Raw genomic sequence first — 22815 nt, forward strand, 5'->3', positions numbered from 1 at the left:
ATAGATATAGTTACAAGCCTTAGCTACTTACGACTGGTCTTTTCAGGTCTGGCGGCAATCGGAGGTGGATCTTCCTCAGGGGGAGAAGCTGCAGGGACATCATTCAATAGATTATCCCCAACTGCCTCCATTAAGGCAGCCATTTCGTCATCAGTGAAGACCTGTGGGTTCAAATCTCCACGCCTAATTCTTTCGACTCTCAAAGACTGTAAAATTAAAGTAAAATTTAAGCTAATATAATTCTCTATACAGAATAAGCGGTGAAAAACCCACCCCTTTCCACTTTTTAATTACCATTAAAATTTCTTTTATAAGTTATTTGTACAAATAACGTTAAAAAGAACACATGATAGATTTAGTTTTTATAAAATTATTGCACACTAGAAAGATATAAAGTGTTTATAAAAGGGGAATATGGACCCCTAAGAATAATCCTTTATCAGCGGGGGTGCTTGGAAGGTAGAAGGGTATGACTCGTGGAGGAGAAGCACTTTTTTCAATAGTTACTATCTCTCTCTCTCTCTCTCTCTCTCTCTCTCTCTCTCTCTCTCTCTCTCTCTCTCTCTCTCTCTCTCTCTCTCTCTCTCTCTCTCTCTCTCTCTCTCTCTCTCTCTCTCTCTCTCTCTCTCTCTCTCTCTCTCTCTCTCTCTCTCTCTCTCTCTCTCTCTCTCTCTCTCTCTCTCTCTCTCTCTCTCTCTCTCTCTCTCTCTCTCTCTCTCTCTCTCTCTCTCTCTCTCTCTCTCTCTCTCTCTCTCTCTCTCTCTCTCTCTCTCTCTCTCTCTCTCTCTCTCTCTCTCTCTCTCTCTCTCTCTCTCTCTCTCTCTCTCTCTCTCTCTCTCTCTCTCTCTCTCTCTCTCTCTCTCTCTCTCTCTCTCTCTCTCTCTCTCTCTCTCTCTCTCTCTCTCTCTCTCTCTCTCTCTCTCTCTCTCTCTCTCTCTCTCTCTCTCTCTCTCTCTCTCTCTCTCTCTCTCTCTCTCTCTCTCTCTCTCTCTCTCTCTCTCTCTCTCTCTCTCTTTTCTTCTTGCCAAGTAATTACCTCTAAAATATTATACAATCAATAAATAATTACCATATCATCCTTAAAAAAAATACTTGTCGATAATTTGAGCGGCTAATATACGGATAGAAGTGACTTCATGGTTCTGGAGTATCTTTAGCTTGTAAAACCCTAAAAACAAAAAGTATTTTGAGAAACCATGAAAACAAAAAAGTTAAAAATAAAATAGAATATAAGAAAGTCATACACTAAGTGCATATCTCCTTAAATTTAGGTCATAATAATGCACTATGGTTTGACTGACACGAAAACCATTATCTGCTTTCAATGCACGAGTGATCCTAATGCTCTTAAATTCTCCCATGGAAAATACCTCCAGCACAAAATTCACCCCCACACCCAGACACCCGAAAAATGTATGCTTACTTTCTAGTAACAAGTACTATATGTAAACAATAGGTACATTTTATATCTTAAAGACCTTTCCTCAGGGGCTTTAGGGGTTCAAGTTATCTCTAAAGTAATAATTATTGGGCCTTTCAACTATGCTGAATACAATGGCTCTCTAAAACTTTTGATTTGATGATTTTGAGACAAAAAGGACGTGGGAGTTGGCCTAGTTGCCCACCAATCTTATTGGTGACTTAAAAAGAGCACTAGAAATTTTAATTACCGTTCAAATGAGCCCTCTGCCGGTGGTTAGCACGAATGATTCAATACGATAGCCCCTTGGACAAAAAAAAATTAACACCCATCCATAATCAGTAAAAAGGTAACCGAAACCTTTTTAGGTTGTTTAAAAACCCTGAACTCCCTCTATCCATTTGTCTTGAAAGCTAGCTACTACTGTGTACTTGTTGGGGCCAAGGGGTGCAAATTCATGCGAATCTAGGAGGAGGGCAAGCATCCTAAGTGAAAATCTACTATATCTTATATCATAGGTTCAACTTGAAGTAAAGTTAAAAATGAAAATTTATAACAATTCAAAACCGCATTCAAGGAAGGAGTTAGGGGGTTTGAATCCCCTTCCGTCCAAAAAAATACTTATCCAACTCCACCTAATTGAAAAACAAAATAAAATGCATAAAATCATTTTTCTAATGCATTTTTTTAAGTTTTTTTTTGTACCTCCCCCTCGAACAAAATCCTGGGCAAAGCCCTGTATTAATTTCAATATAGACTAAATGAGAACGACATATGTCCCCTTTTGAAGAATAGGGCTCCTAAATCTTCAGCCCAGTGGCAAATGCATAATTGTCAAGGAAACCATTTTTTACCTTGTGCCACACGTAAAGCGTAAAGGCCAGAACACCCAGAAAGGGTAAAGAGAAACTAATATTTAATTTTTAATTGCGTAGGAAAATGCTCGATTTAAGCTAAAAACAAATTTTGAAGCATTTGAAAGAACTAAAAAAAAACATTTTGGCAAAAAAGTCTTAATTCTCTGACCCTGGAATCTTAAAAATATATCATGACAATAGGCTACAATAATAACTATTTGAAAACAATTTAATACAACCAATTTTTTTTTTACAAACAAAAGATTAGGTCTGTGACCTTCGTAACAGCAACAAAGGTTTAGTGTTTTTATCTATTTATTTTATTGATTTTATACTACTACTAACAACTCACTGCAACACCCAGCTGCATGACACCAACACAGCGACGCTTGTTCCTCCTCTGTCCCAATCTATTCAAAGCCTCCCTCTTTACATCCTCCCAGGAATTTCTCAGTCTCTTTTTTCAGGAATTTCTCATCCTCCTACCCCAACCACGGATAACCAGCTTTCAATAGAGCCCTACGAGGTTGGGCCAAAAAGGACAATCTTTGGCAAACTGTCATTCTTCAGCCACATAACGTGTTCTAGTCTTCTCAACCTTTCTGTCATTACAGCCCTAGAATGTGAGATTGAACCACATTTTACGTACAGCTTACTCTTTAAGATATGGCAAGTTAGTCGGGTACCCAAAACATTCCAAACGCAATTTCTCTGGTAAAAAAAAATCTAGCAAAACGCCCTCCGTTTTTCTGATCGAATACGCTTTAGAACCATATTTGACCCTCGGCATCACTGTAGCATCCAATTTTATAATCTTAGTTCGCAGACTCATCATTCTATGTTTTAAACTTCTCTCAACTGTGAAAAAAAATATCCTGAGCCTTCCCCCCTTCAGTTTCATGAATTAGTGCCCTTCTTATGACAGAATTAAAAAGAAATAGTATCTGTATGATAGGGAATAACGAGTGAGTTTCTGAAAAGATTTGGATGGACATAGCGTTTTGATATCGGATGGCTTGGTTGCGATCGTTTAACGGATGAAGTAGCATTATATACTTTTAGGAGAACCACTGTCTCAGTTTTTTTTTTTTTTTTTTTTTTTTAAGTTTTAAGGTTTTAGTTGGAAATTAGGGTTACCATAAAATTAACTTTTTAGGTAAACGATCGCAAGAATCGCTGGACAAGTGTGACGCATATAGTATAGAGTTTTTCTAAGCATTGACTAAATGACGGTTACCTCCATACTCCAAAACTTCCACATACACACGACTCCTCGCTGGAGACTTCAAAAGGATGTTAATACTATTTAAAGCAAGCACTAATACTTCCAAATCCTCCACATATAACAATCGACAGATGTGTCGAACTACGTTGGTGTCTAGTAAAGTAGCCTTAAAATATAACTTCATGCTCGCAGTCAAATTGTTTATAACAGATGCTGCTGTCTTCTGAATTTGAAACTGAACCTAAAAAAAAATTGAAAAAGTATATTTAAACCACTAAATTCCATATTTACAGCCTTTAGAGACACGCCCAATATTTTATCTTTTGGGTTAAATTGAAGTGCAATTGGACTGCTTTACAAGTTGGTCATGAAAGGAATATGTTGTTGATTCATATATTATGGAACTGTATTCAGATCCTACTAACGGTGAAACTGGGCTTTGGCCTTAACAATTATTTGTTGAGCTTTAGTTTTTAACCACCAAACCAAAGAGCACGGGTAACTTACAAGAATGGCAACTGGTGCTTTTATAGACGAAAAAAATATGAGCACCATCTAGCGTTTGATTGCATTGACATTTTTTATTCTCTGTAATCGTTTTTCCTTTCAGAACTGAGATCATGAACTGAGAACACTAATTTTCACCTACTAAACAAATTAAATTAATTATTCTCCAAAATTATTCTTAAAATTTCACCAAATGCAGGAAGGCATTAGAATTTTTGCCGACACAAGCAAGAGTTCCCACTTTTATAAGTTACCCATATTCTTTATATAAAACGACCAAAAAACTGCAAAAATGGGTAATCTTACAAGAAATATTAGCAGTACGCCAATTTGTCACATTGTGAATACTACTAAAAAAAAAAAGCAAACAATATTAGACATTGGAAATTAAATAACATTAACGAAGGTTCAATCCTGGCGCTTTGCCTAAAATAAATTTCAAACCTTCGAGTCAGGCAAAACCAAAATTGTAATAATTCAGCTACTATGGGCTACATGGGCGTACTATGGGTTTGCTCCTTCATGTACATGATCTGACTCTATTTTTTAGGAGTTATGGGTTATTGTATTTCTAAACATTGGACGTGATATCAAATTTTTAAAAAGTTTTTAAGTGTTCAGATATTGGGATTTCAGTTTCGTTTGCGGGAATTGTAAACTGGCAATTCATTAAAAGGGATAGATAATTCAAAATTGATAAATGCTTAAGAGAAGGAATTGATAATGTTTATTTAGGTTTCGGAAAACAGGTGAAGCGACACACAAAATAAAGAGATAGCAAACAACTCTTAGTCATGATGTCAAAGGGGCTTTCGCCTCAGCTATTCATTCTGGGCTTTATCATTTCTAAGAATCAATAAAGTGCCTGTTATCTTAAAATTTTCGGGCAGATTTTCAGCACATTCAACCAGATGTGATATTATATATACAGCTGAGGACGTTATAAACGACTAATTCTTGACCAAAGTCAGTGACCAGCATAGATCCAATTGATCCTTCTACGATATTACTTTGTCCCACCATATGTTTGGAGGCGTATTGAGCCATCTCTGCGCAGCCTACGTGGTTTCAGTTCATATAAGTATCCACAGATGTACTCCATCAGTAAATCCAAAAAATTAACATAATCCAAATTGAACAATTTTCTCACTGCTCAACATTCAAACAAACTATACAGCTATGTAAAAAAAAATTTAATAAAAATGACTGTCAATAAATAACAATCATTTTTTTTTTGTAAAGTCCACCAAACAAGTCCTTCAAAGAAAAGTAAAGAGCTCCAGTAAACTAAAAATGAGCAAAATAAAGTCATATCTTCAAAGCATAAAACTGCCACAAATCACAATCACAAAATAAATGAAATACAAACGAACAGAAATTACAATAAATAACCGATTAAAACTCAAACGAAATAAAAAAAATAAAAATTAAACTCAACCATAAAATGAACTTGAGTAGGGTTTTGACAACCGCTATGGCTTCTCAGTCTGGATCATGATTTGCACTTTACTGAAAGAGAACCAATGATTGTGTACTGTTAGTTTAATATACATATACTGCTATTTATTCCTGAAACTCTCAAAAAAAAAATTTTTTATTAAACTCAAAAAAGTGAAATGCTTTTTATGTATTTTGTTTACAGTAAAATGTAAATTATATTCTGGTTTACGTCTATGTTCAGACCTGTTAGGTGTTAGATTATTTGGTTGGAGACTCTGGACTGTTTCTTCCTCATATCTTAAGAGTTAAACCCAGACCAGTTTCTAAGTTTGACATTTGGTACAGTGTTTGCAGTAAGAAAAACCTTCATGTTAAATATGGATGTATTTTGGTTTTGTTTGGCTTAAATTTCTGTTTAGCATTCGAGCTGCTTAGTATTTTTATTTTCACTTTTTCTTTTTGCAATTGTGTACAAACTCCTTCGTATATTTTATCGAAACCTCCTCTGTTTGTTCAGCAATTTGAAAAAATAGAGAACGTTATTCAAATGTTGGAGAAAGAATTTGAGCAGTTATGATCTCGAAATAAATAAATCCATATGGTGTAACATTAGGTTAATTCCTTAGAGCAGTAAAAAAAAAACAAAAAAAAACGTTTTTTACGAGTACTTTTAAGTAAAATTGTGCATACCGTGTTCCATTGTTCGAAAATGACTTGGAGGGGAGGTTCATCTACAACCCTTTGTGGCTCCCTTTCATCGCCATGTTCTGCCGATTCAGAAGTGATTACGGATGCGGCAATACAGATGGTTTTCAGTACAGCAGTCTGTACCTAAAAAAAAAATTAATAAACAGGTTTCGGAAAACAGGTGAAGCGACACACAAAATAAAGAGATAGCAAACAACTGTTAGTCATGATGTCAATGGGGCTTTCGCCTCAGCTATTCATTCAGGGCTTTATAATTTCTAAGAATCAATAAAGTGCCTGTTATCTTAAAATTTTCGGGCAGATTTTCAGCATATTCAACCCGATGTGATATTATATATACAGCTGAGGACATTATAAACGACTAATTCTTGACCAAATTCAATGACCAGCATTGATCCAACTGATTCATCTACGATATTACATTGTCCCACCATATGTTGGGAGGCGTATTGAGCCATCTCTGTGCAGCATACGTGGTTTCAGTTCATATAAGTATCCACAGATGTACTCTATCAGGCAGGAAAATCAGGCAGGAAAACGGGCCCAGAAAATTTGGAAGGAAAATTGCCCCTGGTTCCACTTGTATGTGGAACAACACAATAATCTCCATGATGAGTTTAAAAATGAAGAGATCTCTTATCACTTAAATAATCACGAAAAAAACTCTATAGAACTCCTACTTATAAAATTCCAACAATGGTAAACAAAAATTCCTGCTTTTTTTAGCATGTTCAGGTATTGCTTACACCTTCTGCATATCCTCAAATAAAACATATTGCTTTGTTCTGAAGGATCTGAACCTGTTTAGGATTAGACTTTAAGCAACTGAATTGTCAGATAATCACTTTTAGGCATGGAAATAATTCAGGACAAGTACTTGAACGCCGCTTATAAGTACTGGCTAGATTTTTTGCAGCATTTCACGTAAATAAAAAGCAACATTTTTTATTTAGGTACATCTTTAATGATTCGTTTCTCCGAAATATCATTCGAACTTCAAAAATTTGATGCTTGTTCTTTTTTTCAGATTTGGACCAGCCTGGTCATGACTGTTTGTGAATTTAGTCACACTAGCCTTTGCCTCAGTTTCTTTTTTTTGGACAAACGTATAAAGGAGCAATCCAAACCAGATTCAAAGTGTTTAAGACAAGTTTTTAGGAAAAGTTTAAAATTTAGAACACATTGAAATTCTCCAATGCCATTTGGGGGATGCCACCATCATTGATGATGATAAGCGAGATAATTAGCCATCCTTTGAAGTATCTTATCTACTGTGTGGGTGAATTACCAGCAGACCTGAAAATTACCCAATTTTAAAGTGATTACCCACGTTCTTGAAAGTACCTAATAAAAGTCTAAAATACATAATTAAGTAAGTGTAAAGTAAGGGATTAAGCAACATAATTAAGTGAGTATCGATGCCATGAATCTTATTGAAATAAAAATCACATATTTTTGTTTAATAATATAAAATATGGGAAAAAATTACCTCAACATCATTATGATCTAATAGTGGAACTAGACATTTCAAGATTCCACTTTTAATGACAATCCCAATATTCAGCAAAGTGTGCATATTTACTGTTTTTTCAAACCTCATTAGGATGTTCAGACTCCAGGCTGAATCAATGATGGTCTAAAAAAGGAGGGTATAATAAGACAAGCATAATCAGAACAAAAAACCACAAAGAAAAGAAAAACTATCAAAATCAGTTTGATTACATTTGATAACATCACTCTAGTTCAATCAGGCTAACATACATCAAAGTTCCGTTAATACTTTCTTCATTCTAAACATATTCCTTTACAATGCATATGAAAGCCCAAAGATGTCTCATTGTAAAACTTCCCTTCAAAGAATAAAATGGATTTCTTCAAAAACTAAGACTATTCATTTTCAAAAGGTAATTAAGGCACCATTGCTTTATATATTTATATTAAATAAAATTAACAAGAAGAATTTAAATATTTTTTTTACATTTACTTTTCTTTCACGTGATCTCGATTGCTATTGGAATTTTGTTTTCAATTATTATAGTTCCATTTAATAACTAATCTAAAAAATAATAAAAAATTTTGTCGTAGCATTAAAAACAATGCAACAGAGAAAAATGACGTGGGAAACTCTCTCCCCCCCCTCCCACAAAAAAAGAGCATATTTACCAATAACAAATAAAATATGTAACTAATGGACTAATTGCATACCTAACAACCCTTTTACCACGGCCTGTAGTTGATCATGATATCCCTAGAGGCACGGATATTAGACGTTTTGAGTATGCTGAGTCAAATGGTTAGGCCTATTAAAAAAAAAAAATGATCAGATATCGCTGGAGAAAAAAATGAGCGTAAAGGGGGGCTAGTTGCACACCAATCTTTTTAGTCGCTTAAAAAGGAAACTAAAACTTCTTTCAAAAAAGTCTGCTCAAATGATCCTTTCTTGACCTTCTAGGGCTATTGGCTGCAGCCGAGGGGTTATCCCATGAAAATTGTATACTACACAATTTGCTTAGACAAATAAGTGTCTGCATAAATGGAACGTTAGTGAGCACAAGCAACAATCTTTCAAACTATACAATTTACGTACAATTCATGTTAATGACTCCAATGTCCTATAAGAAATTGAGAGGTTTAGCCATTGGATATGAGTATAGAACAGACACTGACACTCCCAACATACCTAGAGATCTGACAACTAAAGATTTGCACTTGGTCGGGAAAATAAACCAAGGAATATTCAATATACCTCAATGGTTGCCTCCCAATGCTAAGATTGATATAAAGTTAAAACTTGATTCGTCCAATTTTATTTTGCGAAAATTAGATGCCACTCCACCTGATGAAACAGTCTCTCTGACCTCGGCAATACTTCATGCACGAAAACAACAGGTTATGAGTTCTGTTGCTTTGGCAACTGAAAAATTAAGAGCTAGAGGAAATAATAACAAACTGCTCTTAGCTTCGAATTGGTGCAAAACTACATTGTAGCTATTTCTAATAATATATTTAGTTGGTAAGTTGGTTAGTATTTAATACAATGCGTTCTGTTCAGCCCTCCTAACATAATTTCTTGTTTAAGTTTACACAATTTTGCTACTAAAGTATTTTATTTTCATAATATTTTGTTTTATTTCATTAGCATTCACCAAGATTCACTTTTCGAATGTGTACCACGTAATACGGAAGTACCCTATTTTTAATAGCAAATCATAAAGAGGACTAAGAGTCACGTGGCGAATTTAACCTGTCACAACCGTGAAAGAGTCTTTTGTTATTTCCATCACAATGTATCAAAACGATACAATTAAAAAACTGATTATTCGATACGAACAGAGAAGGAAAACAAAGAATTATAGTAATACTCACAGCGTAATCTTCGGACTTGAAAAAAGCATCCAAAGTTTTCAAAATTTTTTCAAAAGTTTCAACAGGAGTATGAAATTCTTGTACCAAATTCTTGCAGAATATCCTTTGCAAAGTCCTTGCAAATTTCTTGCAAAGTCCTTGCGATATCCTGCGAAATTTCTTGCAATATCCAAAATTTTTTCCAAAGTTTCAACAGGATTATGAAATTCTGCATCTATGAAATTCTTGCAGAATATCCGAAGAAACCGTACCAAAGTCCTCTTATATGAATTTTGAATATTTACAAAATCCAATGTCAATAGGTGATCAATGCAACCATTTTTGATTATACTTTTATGCACTTGGAGTGGGTAGCCTTCTTTTTGAGACTCCCATGCCATCATATCTCCTTAAAAATATAATCAAAGAATAAATTTCGAAAAAAGAATAGGCCTGAACTGGAAGTTCCCTTGAAATGTGAGAAAATAAATTAAAGCTCGTTTTTCAACAGGTTAATGGTGCGAATCAGAACCTAAAAATTCACTTTCCGTAGCTGCGATTCCACTCTGAAACAATAAAAAGATCGCTTAATCGAGCCAAATTTAAACCCTGGATTTGGCCTTTAGTGTCCTCGTTTTAACTTATTTCTGGATTATTTCGACCAATTTCAAACTCTAATTTTGAATAATCTTTGGAAAAACTAGACGCATATAATTATTTTTTTAGTTTATTAATTTCAAAGAATAACTCTTCAAACAGCACACAATGTGGTAGACAGTTAGGTTGGAACGCAGAATTGTCAGTACGAAAACATTATTTTTGGGGCGAAAGCCGGGATAAAGTGCTACACTATCCTCTGTCTTTCATTCCAAATCTATTTTCAGGGTCACTTATTTTTTCACGTCATTTAATAATAGCTTCCGTCAAATAATGAAGGCAGCTAGGTTACAAAGTTTCTATCGAAATTAATTACATTTTGTTTGAATATAGTGTTGCAGGTCATTTCTTAAACCACATTGACTTAATATAATATAAATAAAGAAAACGATCAAAAAATAGGATTTTTAAGGCCAAACCGAATTACTAAAAACACACAAAGCGAATATTTCGAGAGAGCAACCGCCTCACTTCATGAGCGCGAACAAAGTGATATACCAAAGGAAAATGAAAAATCAATGAAAATTCCAAAGAAAAACCAAAGACAAACACAGAGTCAAAAGAAAAAACAATATAAAAAAAACATGAAAAGATGAATAAAATTCAACAAAAGCCAAAAATTACAAAAATTAAAACCAAATACCCAACAACCATAAACTGAGTCATTCGCCAATATCCACAATTTGCACAAAATTCAAAAAGTTGGAACTACCATCGACGGATACGTTGTTTGCTATTATCTGTCAATGGCAGTTCTAATTTTTTAGAACTCATTGAACTAGACTATGGACACAATCGATTTCAGGTTCACTCTATATCTCGAGAAGACAGCAGCTTAGAGAACAAAGAAAAACCTGAAGCTTCGTTTATAGCACCATGGCTGACAAAGATTTAAAACAAATTTACCGCAAGATTGGCAGTCTGGAGCATTAAAAAGCCCTGGTATTTTTACAAAGGAAGCTGGTTTTGTATTAAAAAGAGCAAAATAATTTTCGAAAAACGAAAGAAAAAAGTTACCACACTGCATAAAAATTGCTCTAAGCATTTTAGAAGGACTATATCATATTCTCCTGAGGATATAGCTCAAGAAGGTATTCTAGTGCTAGAAGATAATTCTGTAAAGTATATTAAAACTCAATATCCTTTCATTTATACCTAAGCTTATTTGTTAAGCTTTTTTATTTATAACGAAGCTTAACTTGTTAGTTCAAATTAATAATAATTGCCCTCATCTCGATAACTTTTCAGTTCAAAAAGAGAACACAATGAGAAAACATTATCAGTGCCCTAGCGTAGAGTCTTTTAAGGGAACCCTAAGACAATACGGGGGCTCATGTGATGTAGGAAGAATTGATAGTATGCGGGAATATGGTATCATCTTGCAGTTTTTGGGAAAAGTATTTCGTGTTACCCTTCCCATTATTAAGAAATATGTCGTACCAACAGCTACTGATCTTGCTTCGAATGTTCTTGATGAATTTCAACAGGATAAATCTATAGGGAAGAAATCTCTTAAATAGAATATGAAAAGAAAAGTGTAAGATATTGCAGAGAAAATTCGGAGACGTAAAGCATTTAAAAGATCGCCAAAGCATTCTCTCCTCAGTCTCAAGCCTTCTATTCTAAAGAAAATATCTATGAGAAAAAGAATTAAAGAAAAGAGAGTAAAGAAGGATTTTTTTTAGTTTTAGTATATCCTTTCTTCCTTTCAAAACTACTGTTCCTAGCATATCCAGAGCACTCTCGCTCTTCAATCCCCCTCCCACAGATATTTCAGTTCGCGAAAGCAGATATGAAGCTTATTACTGAATTACGCCAATATCTCGTGAGAACCCACTGCATTTTCGCTCTTCGGGGGCTGAAAATTCATTTATGGACTAGGTGAAATATGCATGTATACATAAATGATGAGATTAAATAAACGGAAATAATTTAGTCACCTACAAATCCATGCTTTCTTGGGACCTATTAAGCCCTTCTGCTGTGAAAGCGACCCCTGGGTCATCCTTATTATATTATCTAAAAGAAACAGAGAAATCTAAATCAAACGGAGTGCTCCATTTACTTGTTAGTATTAATTATCATTTCTTTCAGTTCCCAATTTTCGCCTCCTGGTATAAAAGTTGATGTCAAGCTTTTTCTCGCTCCAAGTGCATTTCTATTAAGATTAAATAAAAAAAAACAAGTTTTTTTAACTGAAAGTTAGGAGCGACATTAAAACTTAAAACGAATAGAAATTATTCCGTATATGAAAGGGGCTGTCCCCTCCTCAACGCCTCGCTCTTTACGCTAAAGTTTTTTATTGTTTAAAAAAAATATAGTTGTGAGAAATTCAAACTTTATCGTAAAAAGCAAGGCATTCAGGAGGGGACAGCCTCTTTCATATAAGGAAAAATTTCTGTTCGTTTTAAGTTTTAATGTCGCTCTTACTTTCAGTTAAAAAAACTTGTTTTTTTTTATTTAATTTTTGAACGTTTTTTAATGAATCCAGGTTTTGATCTTGGCTCACATTACATGAATAATTAAAACAAAATTTTCATATTAATTTACTTTTATTTGGTTAAATTGCTTTCTCGAAACTTGTTTCATTTTATTTACGAACGTTTTTATTAGTAATAAATATATGTAACTTACGAATTAACTTACGTAACAAACTTCTATATTCATATATTTTTAATACGTATATTAGGGGGTTCTCCCCCTAGTCAATACCTTGCTCTTTGAGCTAAAGTTCGAATTTTGTTCCAATTCTTTAAAAATGACCGCTTAATCACAAAGGACGTTAATTAGAATAAATAACTCTTATGAAAGTACTAAAAAATCTCTGGCTTAAAGAGTGTGGTATTGAATAGGGGGTGAACCCAATCATATATGTAATATTTTCTGTTCGTTTAAAGTTTTGATGTTGCTGCTGTTGCAGTTGAAAAACTTGTTTTTTTTATATTTAATTTCTGATCCTTTTTTAAATAATACTGGGAAGTCCGGCGTCCCCTTCATAGCAATGTCCCTTCCCCCATGAAAACTTCCTTCGTGGAAAGTTCCTCCTACATAACCCCCCGGCCCCAGGCACGTACGCAGGAATTAGTTTCGGGGGGGGGCCAAATCCTTCAAATCCATTATTCTGTGAGAAAAATTAGAAAATTATGGGAAAATGAAAAAAATCGTGAGATTTCGGGGGGGGCCGGGCCCGGAAGCCCCCCTCCCTGCGTACGTCCCTGCCCAACCCCCCCCCCCTTCACTACCAGGAAAAATCTCCCCTGAATACGTATGTAATGTATACTTCCCAATAACCAATACTATATGTTAACATTTGGTAAAGTTCATAACTTTCAGCCCTCCTCCCGGGAAGTTCGGTGGATTAAGTCATCCTAAAAGACATACTTATAATATTTTCGAACATGCTGAACAAAATGGCTATCTCAAAATTTTGATCAGGTGACTTTGGGGAAACAATGAGCGTGGGATTTTTTTTTGAGGCTTAAAAAGGGCACTAAAACTTTTAATTTCCATTCCAATGAGCCCTCCCACGATATTCTAGGACCACTGGGTCGATACGATCACCCCTGGGGAAAAGAAAATAAAAATAAACACGCACCCGTGATCTTTCTTCTGGCAAAAAATGCAAAATTCCACATTTTTGTAGATAGGAGCTTGAAACCTCTACAGTAGGGTTTTCTGATACGCGTAATATGATGGTGTGATTTTCATTAAGGTTCTATAGCTTTTAGGGGTCTTTCCCCCTTTTTTCAAAATCAGCCAAATTTTCTCAGGCGCGTAACTTTTGATGGGATTAAACTTGATGAAACTTATATATTTGAAATCAGCATTGAAAGCCGATTCTTTTGATGTATCTATTTGTATCAAAATACCGTTTTCTAGAGTTTCGGTTAACATTGAGCCGGGTCCCAATAACCAATACTATATGTTAACATTGGGTAAAGTTCATAAATTTCAGCCCTCCTCCTGGGGGCTTCGAGGGATTAAGTCATCCTAAAAGACATAGTTATAATATTTTCGACCATGCTGAACAAAATGGCTATCTTAAAATTTTGATCGTGTGACTTTGGGAAAAACATTAGCGTGGGAGGGGGCCTAGTTGCCCTCCATTTTTTTTGTCACTTAAAAAGGGCACTAGAACTTTTAATTTCCGTTCCAATGAGCCCTTCCTCGATATTCTAGGACCACAGGGTCGATACGATCACCCCTGGGAAAAAAAAAACAAACAAATAAATACGAATCCGTGACCTTTTTTCTGGCAAAAAAAGGAAAATTCCATATTTTTGTAGATAAGAGTTGGAAACCTTCACTGTAAGGGTCTCTGATACGTTGAATTTGATGGTTTGGTTTTCATTAAGGTTCTACAGCATTTAGGGGGTCTTTTTCCCTTTTTTCAACAATCAGCCACATTTTCTCAGGCGTGTAACTTTTGATGTGTTAGATTAAACTTGATGAAACTCATAAATTTGAAATCAGAATTAAAATCTGATTCTTTTGATGTATCTATTGGTATCAAAATTCCGTTTTTAGAGTTTCGGTTACCATTGAGCCGGGTCGCTCCTTACTTACAGTTCGTTACCATGAACTGTTTGATACTGGGTGTTTACTACTGACAGGTGATACTATTCCAGCTTTTGGGCTGTGACATTGTCATCTAAAAGACTGTCCCAATGAAACAGCTACATTGGCCTTAACGCTTCAACAACTTAACAACACAAACCTTCAAACCTTTAGTGGCTTATAATTGTAGATCTGAGAGGTCCCCTTCCAAAGAAGTTTTTTGGATGGGTTGACTTCTCATAATTACAATTTTCTGTAAGAGTTGTGTGTTTTGCAGCTTATCTTTTGGCAGTTTTGCCCTTAAAATTTCGTTTTTCAACTCCTATTGATTTATAAAATTTAACATGTGAAAACATAGTGAAAACTATATAATGTGTAATATATGTGAAAACTAGAACTTTTAATTTCCGTTCCAATGAGCCCTCCCACGGTATTCTAGAATCACTTGGTCGATACGAACACCCCTGGAAAAAAAAAAAAAAAAAAAAAATAAATAAACACTTGGTCTTTCTTCTGGCAAAAATTGGAAAATTCCACATTTTTGTAGATAGGAACTTGAAACCTCTACAGTAGGATTCTCTGATACACTGAATATGATGGTGTGATTTTCATTAAGGTTCTATAACTTTTAGGGGTCTTTTCCACCTTCTTCGAAAATCATCCAAATTTTCTCAGGCGCGTAAATTTGGATAGGTAAGATTAAGCTTGATGAAACTTATATATTTGAAATTAGAATTAAAATCTGATTCTTTTGATGTATCTATTGGTATGGAAATTCTGTTTTTTAGAGTTTCAGTTACCATTGAGCCGGGTCGCTCCTTGCTTACAGTTCGTTACCACGAACTGTTTGAAAAGGTAATCAAATTTCCCCTGGCGCAACTATTTCTAAAATAAATTAAAAATAATGAAAGTTTATTCAATCTAGTGAATAACCCAGAAGTTCATTATTTTATGAATGACCCGAAAGTAAATTTTTTGGTTTGCATAAATATGTTAATTTCAATTTTAATGCTTTAGTATTTCTACTTATGCCGATCGCTCCATATGTGATCGAAATATCTAGACTCTTGTATCTGTTTTCACTGTCCAAATAAATCGATTTATTCCCATTTGAGCGTTTATTTCTTCGTAACAGAAAGGCAATGAGGTCAGAAAAAGATACTTAATCTAAGGTGTTAAGTCGATAATAGGTCGTATATATGCGGAACTGAGACCAACCAATTACACAACTATAAACTCAACATTTTCTTTGCAATTAGCAGACTTTGCCACCTTCATTGAAAAAAAATATTTAACATTTAGGTAAGAATAAAGAAGAAAATTTACATTAAGACTTGGAATGAGCCTTGTAGTTGAACTCTCTCTTAAAAATAATCTAGTGAATAATCTGCAAGTTCACTATTTTGTGAATGACCCGAAAGTTAATTATGTTAGTTTGCATAAATATGTTAATTTCAATTTTAATGCTTTAATATTTCTACTTATGCCGATCGCTGTATATGTGATCGAAATATCTAGACACTTGTACCTGTTTTCACTGTCTAAATAAATGGATTTATCACCATTTCAACATTTATTTCATCCAAAGATCATTAGAGCTGAACCCTAGCCCTCCCCCCCCCTCCATTGCTTGACCCTCCTCCCCCATAAAAAAACTTATTAACAATATTTTAATCGCTCTCACTTAAAATGCCAAAAAGCAATCTTATAATGAAGTTAAAATACTTATTTTTTTGCGACAGACGCTAAATTGTTTTGGCAGAAAAATTCAATGATTTTCAAATCAAACTGATCCTGTTTCTTCTGAGTCAAAAATTGAAATAATCAACCGATTGTCTTTCTCGAAGATCTTTTTCTCGTGTTCATTCAGTCTCTTTAAATTTTTATATTTGTCCATTTTTACCAGGTATGATTTATAAAAGGCATGCATTCACACTGCCTTCAGCAAAGGATATAAGGCTTCAATGTTTTATTATTATTAATTAAAAAAAAACTTTGCATAAAAAGAATTTTTTTTTTAAGTAGTCATGCTGAACTCAGGACCAGCAGAAATTAATTTATGTTAAAGTCAAAACTCATAACTTTCAGAAATTAATTTTAAAGAATAAATGAAATCCGAGACGAAAGAAATTAAAATTAACGATTATTGCAAACTTAAATTTAACAGGTACAAATTTAAATGAATGAATCTTAAATAGCTTAAATAGCTTTTTAAGCAAACCTTAAACAGGTTCAATATTTTTATGATTTTTCCCCAGAGGTACTTCATATGCAAGGGGTGGTGTTATAAACTTCGGAAGTTCACAACATTCAATTGCAAATAAAAGAGTTCTCGTGCCCTTTTCAAAAGTCAAATTTTATGGGAGGGCAACAACAACCCCCACCCACTCCTCATACCCTCTTTCCTCAAAATGCAACCGATCAAAATTTTGCGATACCCACTATGTCCAAAAGAGCTCAAAAGTGGAATAATTAAAACAATTATGCCTCTGGGGTTGACGAAGCCTTCCACTGCCCCCAAGGTAAGGGCTGTAAGTTATGCAAGCTGTCCATTGTTAATATATGAGGTTTTATCAAAGGGATAATCGTATAGACTTCGGAAAACGCTCATTCGATTTAAATCAAAAGGTCTAGCTCAATTTTAAAAGTCAAAAGTAATCGGACAGTAAGCATCCCCCTCCTGCCCATTTTTCTAAATGCTTCCGACCACAATTTTGAGTTAGTCATTTTGTTCAACATCATCCAAATATCAAATAACTATGGTCCCCGGTTTGTAACCCGCCCCCTTCAGCCCGGAGGGACATGGCTGTAAGTTATCGTAGTAGCCCATCGTTAACATATAAATATTTTATGGGAGGCGTAGTCGCATAAACTTTGGAAGAAGTTAGTTCGATCACAAATCGAAATTTAAGAGTCGAAAGTGATCAAAGGGTAGCAAGCCCCCCCCCTTGCCTTTTTTGCTCAAAAATATCTATTCAAAATTTTGAAATAGTGATTTTGTTCAAAATAGTCCGAAATTCAATTTAGCCCCCGGGCAAGGGTTGTAACTTGTGTAAGTTGCCCATGATTAAAATATATGGTTTTCGTGGAAGGGGTGATCGTATGAACCTTGGAGGGGGCTCATTCAATCGAAAATTAAAACTTCCATTGGAACTAGCTATGCTTCCAGGATTGAACCTTCTCCTCCCAACCCCTGGGGGAATGGCTCTGAGTTAAGCAACTTCCTTATTGTTACTTAGATACTTTGTTTACTTTGATTCTTGGATTTTGTTTTCATTTCTCAACATATAACGTTAATAATTTGGTTCAAGGGGCAAGGACTGTAATTTGTGCAAGTTACTTATTGTTACTTTGAAAATTTATTTATTTTGATACCTCGTTTACTTTGATACTTTCTTTAGTTTGATACCTGTTCCTTTGATATTGTTACTTGATGAAAGTTTGATGTTGAAAAAGAAACAATTTTTAAATGAGAAATTAATTACAAACTTGAAACTATTTGCAATGAAAAAAAAAATTAATAAAAAAATTCAAAAGGAACTTCTTCAAAAAAAATTAAAGGCCATATCAAACTTAAGATCAACTGATACAAAAACCTGTCAAATTCAAACTCAAAACAACTCGAAATTCTTGTTAAAAATAAATGAAACCCAAAACGAAAAGACATTAAATAAACAGGCATAGAAAACGAAGAATAAATAAATAAATCATAGTAAACAGACATACAACAGGTAATAATATAAACGAATATGTAAATCTTACAACGATTAAAACTGAAATCTAATACGCAAATCAAGCTTGAAACGAAAAAAAAATCATTTACTATAATAGAATCAATAAAACTGAAAACGAACAGAAATTAAATAAAGAAAAATAGCAAACAAACATTCAACGGGTACATATAATACTAATATAAATGTATAAATGAATCTTAAAAAGAGTAAAACTTAAATTAAAAATATACAAATCAAGATTAAAACGAACAAAAATCACTAAAAATAAGAGTTTAGGCCCTACCTCCTTCCCAAACTGTAAAAGTCTAAAATTTACTGCGTCACAGGCACTCCACTAAAAACGAATTATATAACAAATATATTATCTTATACTTGTTATAACATTGAAAATAAAAATAAAAATCAGGTTGAAATTAAATTTTGAACTGATGAGCTTTCAGCAATTAATATCATAATATTTAGTTTAATTTTATTATTTCTTTCCAAGACTGTTTAAGACAAATATAGTTTCATTACAAACAACAATTTGACTACTGCCCCATTCCCTAACCGTAAAAGTCTAAAGTCGACTGTGGCAATGGCGCTAGAGTGTAAACGAACTTTATTATAATTATTTTCTTTTCCAGTTATTACAGCATTGAAAATGAAAATAAAAATTACAGTAAAATAAAATCTTGAACTGATGAACTTTCAACAATCAATATCATTACATATAAAATATTTAGTTTGATTTTATTGGTTATCCCCAAGACTGTTCAAGACACATAGTTTTCAGTAAAGTGTCAATGGCATATTATGCTTTAGACTTTTACAGTTAGGGGAGGAGGCAGTACCCAAGCTCTTATGTAGTGATTTCTGTTCGTTTTAAGCTTAATTTGCACATTCAATTTAAGTTTTACTCGTTTCAAGATTTATTTATTCATTTATATTAGTACCTGTTGCATGTTTATTTGCTACGAATGTATAATATCTGCTCATTTTGGATTTAATTTATTATTTAATAGTAGAAGATTTTGCATATTAGACTTATGTTTTACTTATTTTAAGATTTATTTATTCATTTATATTATTACCTGTTGAATGCTTGTTTTTAATGATTTTTATTTAATTTCTTTGCATTTTGGGTTTCATTTATTATTTAATAATATTTTCTGGTCGTTTTGAGTTTTAAATTTTAATAGGTTTTGTATATGCTGATCTTGGTATGGCCTTTACTTTTTTTAAAAAACTTATTAAGTTTTTTTAAATAGTAACTAGAAAAATAGATCCCTTTACGGCATCGCTTCCCTTAATTTTGTTATATCGCCAGTGACAGAAGCACCCAAGCACTGTTAGTAGCACAAACGTTTATATCTGAAATCATTCAAATTCAGTTAATATTGATGTGGCGGCAGCATTAAATCTTGATTGTTAATTTCCTACAAATAAATAATTTATTAAATATCAATTAGTTATGTTAATAACTGAATAATATCAAAAGCTAATAGTCCAAACATATTCAGTTAATGGTTTAGTAACTAGTATCATTGTACAGCAAAGTAATATTCTAAAATAGTTTTAATAGTTTGAAATCTAAAAATTGTAATAATTACCTAAGGTCACCATTGCCTTTTCAACAATGATTAGGTGTGGAGACCTAAGGAGATCTACAAGCAAGGGAGTAGCTTCTCCGCTAATAACAAATCCTGCTAAAGTTGTGCTGCCACTTGTTACAATCGAAAGGGCATACACCGCCTCAAATTGGAGGTTCGGGCTAAAAAATAAAAACTGTTAAAAACAAATCTTATGACAAATAATTTAATATCTGAACTGATTGTCCGAGCAGCAGTGGCGGATCCAGGTGGGAGCGCGGGGCACCCTCTTCTCCTAACGTAGTGGCATGCTGGAGTTTGAGATCGCTTGCTCCGGTTGGGACACTAACACTTTAAAGTTATTTTTTGTAAATTGTTTTTAATACTTGAGTTATAAGTAAGTTTTTAGTTGTTAAGCCTATTTTTTTTAAACAAGTTAGAAACAACTTTTCAGTTACTTTGTGTGACCTCTGTTATATTTTACTAACGACGCATATTACCTAAAGGTATTCAATTAAATTTAGATTTATCACAAGAATCGTCCGAATTACCACAAAAGCCAACTGGGAGGTAAAAATCATCATTTCGTATTAAAAAGAAGAAGAAAATTAAAATTATATCTTATATAGGCTGTCAAAATAATTTTTCAGGATTGTGCTGTCACAACAGGGCTGAAAAAAAAATATATAAACTTCTCTTTACTGTCAAAGATTTGTTTTCGAGTCTTGCTAAGGCACAGAGGCGAAGGAATTGATATCATTACTTGTTTTGGCCGTCTTAAAACTTGGGTTTGCTTTTTTTGCGAAGCGGGGTAGTTTTTACAACATTTTTGTTGGATGAGAAGTGCAAAGATATTATTAATTTATATTTTGGATTTCGATTAGCAAACAGTGGCCACTTTACTGCCTATTTTCTTCTAATTAAAGCTCTAGGTTATATGACATATCGCCGCCTCTGTTCATACAAAAACATTAAAATAAAGGCGCAACTCATTAGAAATATCTGAACTTCAATAAATGTTCATATAAATATGCACTTAAAACTATGCATGTGATTTAAAATTCCTATTTCAAAGGTCAGAGTAAAGATTGAAGAAAAGTGGACTTAAAAAAAATGTATATAAAAGAAGACAAATAAGTATGTGTTTATTCTTTTTATCTAGCCAGTATAGATGGGTCTCTGAATTCCCAGCTTTTCCAGTTTCCCACCGCAGATCACTGTTCAAAATTTTGTTTAAAATAAAATGTGATTCTCGTTGTCGTTTGTTCCATGCCTTTTTCTTTAGCTGCTGCGGTTTTCACTTTAACTGGTAAATGAATTACATTTAAACGTGCTTAATTTTCATCAATCAACCCATTCAATATTTTAAATGATCTTAAATTAGAATTAGCACCTTTGTAAAATTAAGTGTTATGTTTTTGTTATTGGACTTTTAATTTTTGCTTTGGCTAGTTTTTTGTCGTTATGACAAACACAGCGTCGAACCTTTGCTTTTTCAACAGAGGCCGATTTAGTATCAGGTTCATGGCTACCATCCTTATAAACTCTAATGTCGTTATTTATAGCTATTTCATCGCTTGCAAGTTTTAGAAAAAAATGTTGAATGTTGACTTTTGCCCTAACTTATCTTTTGTCATTATGAAATACATATAGTCGAAACTGAATTTTTCTAACAAAGGCATGGTAAACATTGATGACACTATCCATGTCAAAATCCCAAACCCAATTATCATAACTACAATTTTCAATTTTGGCACGTTTTGACTCCACTGTCACTTATCTTCTACCTCCATTTTTCTTCCTTCTTCATTTTGGATTTTCATTAAATCAGACACTTTGTCAATGCCCTTTACTTCAGCTGTCCTTATTGGTCTAGTTTTGCATGACGGTCCAAGTTGTAGATTTGTAAATTGTTCAAATGGTGTGACAAAAACTTCTTTTTCTTCCAACGAATTATCATTTATAACATTTGTAAATTTTCATTTTTTGGGTCTTGCCTCATTTGATTGGCCAGGTTGTTGATTTTCACCCGTTGTAAATTTAATTTGTTTGGGCTGTTCTCTTGGTCTGAAATATATTGATTTAATTGCTTTGCTTGCTTTGCTTTTGTGTTGTTTGCTTATGCTTATGCACTTTATTTATAGGTGTTGGGTCTACATTAAATAATTGAATTCAACTCTTTATCTGAAGATAAAAAACATTACATGGTGTCAGAATGGACAGCACATCCTATCCAACAATTGAATGGTCGTCAGCCAATCTCAAAGCCTTGTGGACGCGATTTCGCCCGCATGCTGAACTGATGTTCACAGGACCCTTGTCCGGAAAAGCCGATGCTGTGAAGTGCTCCTACTTACTGATATGGGTAGGAGAAAAAGGCCGAGATATATTTAACACATTCCAGATTCCAGAAGTAGACAAAAATAAAGTGGATGTATATCTGAGAAAATTCAGTGAGCATGTTGAACCCAGTTCCAATCCCATATTTTCCCGATTCGTTTTTCACAAACGAAATCAGAAAGAAGGAGAGACAATTGAATCATATGTGACATCTCTGAAGTTACTGGCCCTCGATTTTAGTTTCGGAGATAGTTCGGACTAAATGGTGAGAGACAGACTGGTGTTTGGAGTACAGAGTGACCGGATAAGAGAAAGACTATTGAGTGAAGGTGGAATGCTTACACTAGCAAAAGCTATTGATATTAGCCGTGCAATTGAAACAGTTGTGGAGACCCATGCACAGATGAGAAATAAACAAAGTACTAGTGCTGTAAAGCAAGAAGTGGAAGCCATA

At 33.9% G+C, this 22815-nt stretch overlaps 2 protein-coding genes across 2 annotated transcripts in view; both read right to left on the reverse strand.

The window, feature by feature from the left end:
• Nucleotides 1-1075: 1075 nt before the first annotated feature.
• LOC148948451 (importin subunit alpha-8-like) lies at nucleotides 1076-7777 on the reverse strand. Its single transcript, XM_089093930.1, has 4 exons — nucleotides 7647-7777; nucleotides 6140-6280; nucleotides 3515-3743; nucleotides 1076-1168 (listed from the first exon to the last, which is right to left on the reverse strand). Exons 1-4 carry the CDS (start codon nucleotides 7755-7757, stop codon nucleotides 1080-1082), a joined length of 570 nt encoding a protein of 189 aa, XP_088950056.1. The 5' UTR covers nucleotides 7758-7777; the 3' UTR covers nucleotides 1076-1079.
• A 751-nt stretch (nucleotides 7778-8528) lies between these two features.
• Nucleotides 8529-22815, reverse strand: part of LOC148948452 (uncharacterized) — a 48601-nt gene continuing 34314 nt past the window's right edge. Inside the window, exons 9-10 of the mRNA XM_089094935.1 lie at nucleotides 20043-20203; nucleotides 8529-9911 (exon numbers count right to left, since the gene is read on the reverse strand). Of these exons, the coding sequence (XP_088951061.1) occupies nucleotides 9562-9911; nucleotides 20043-20203 (511 nt within the window). The 3' untranslated portion in view covers nucleotides 8529-9561. The remainder of the gene's footprint in view (nucleotides 9912-20042; nucleotides 20204-22815) is intronic.

This window comes from Artemia sp. Qi Xiang Cuo, chromosome 9 (assembly GCF_049724085.1).
Source record: "Artemia sp. Qi Xiang Cuo chromosome 9, ASM4972408v1, whole genome shotgun sequence".
NCBI classification, from domain to species: Eukaryota; Metazoa; Arthropoda; class Branchiopoda; order Anostraca; family Artemiidae; genus Artemia; species Artemia sp. Qi Xiang Cuo.

Excerpts from the sequence above, each read along its gene's own strand:
- LOC148948451 (XM_089093930.1), bottom strand. The coding sequence starts at position 7,757 with ATGAGGTTTGAAAAAACAGTAAATATGCACACTTTGCTGAATATTGGG. Across the intron at positions 6,281-7,646 it reads TAGATCATAATGATGTTGAG|GTACAGACTGCTGTACTGAA; the intron begins GTAATTTTTTCC and ends TTTTTTTTTTAG. Across the intron at positions 3,744-6,139 it reads TTTTCGAACAATGGAACACG|GTTCAGTTTCAAATTCAGAA; the intron begins GTATGCACAATT and ends ATTTTTTTTTAG.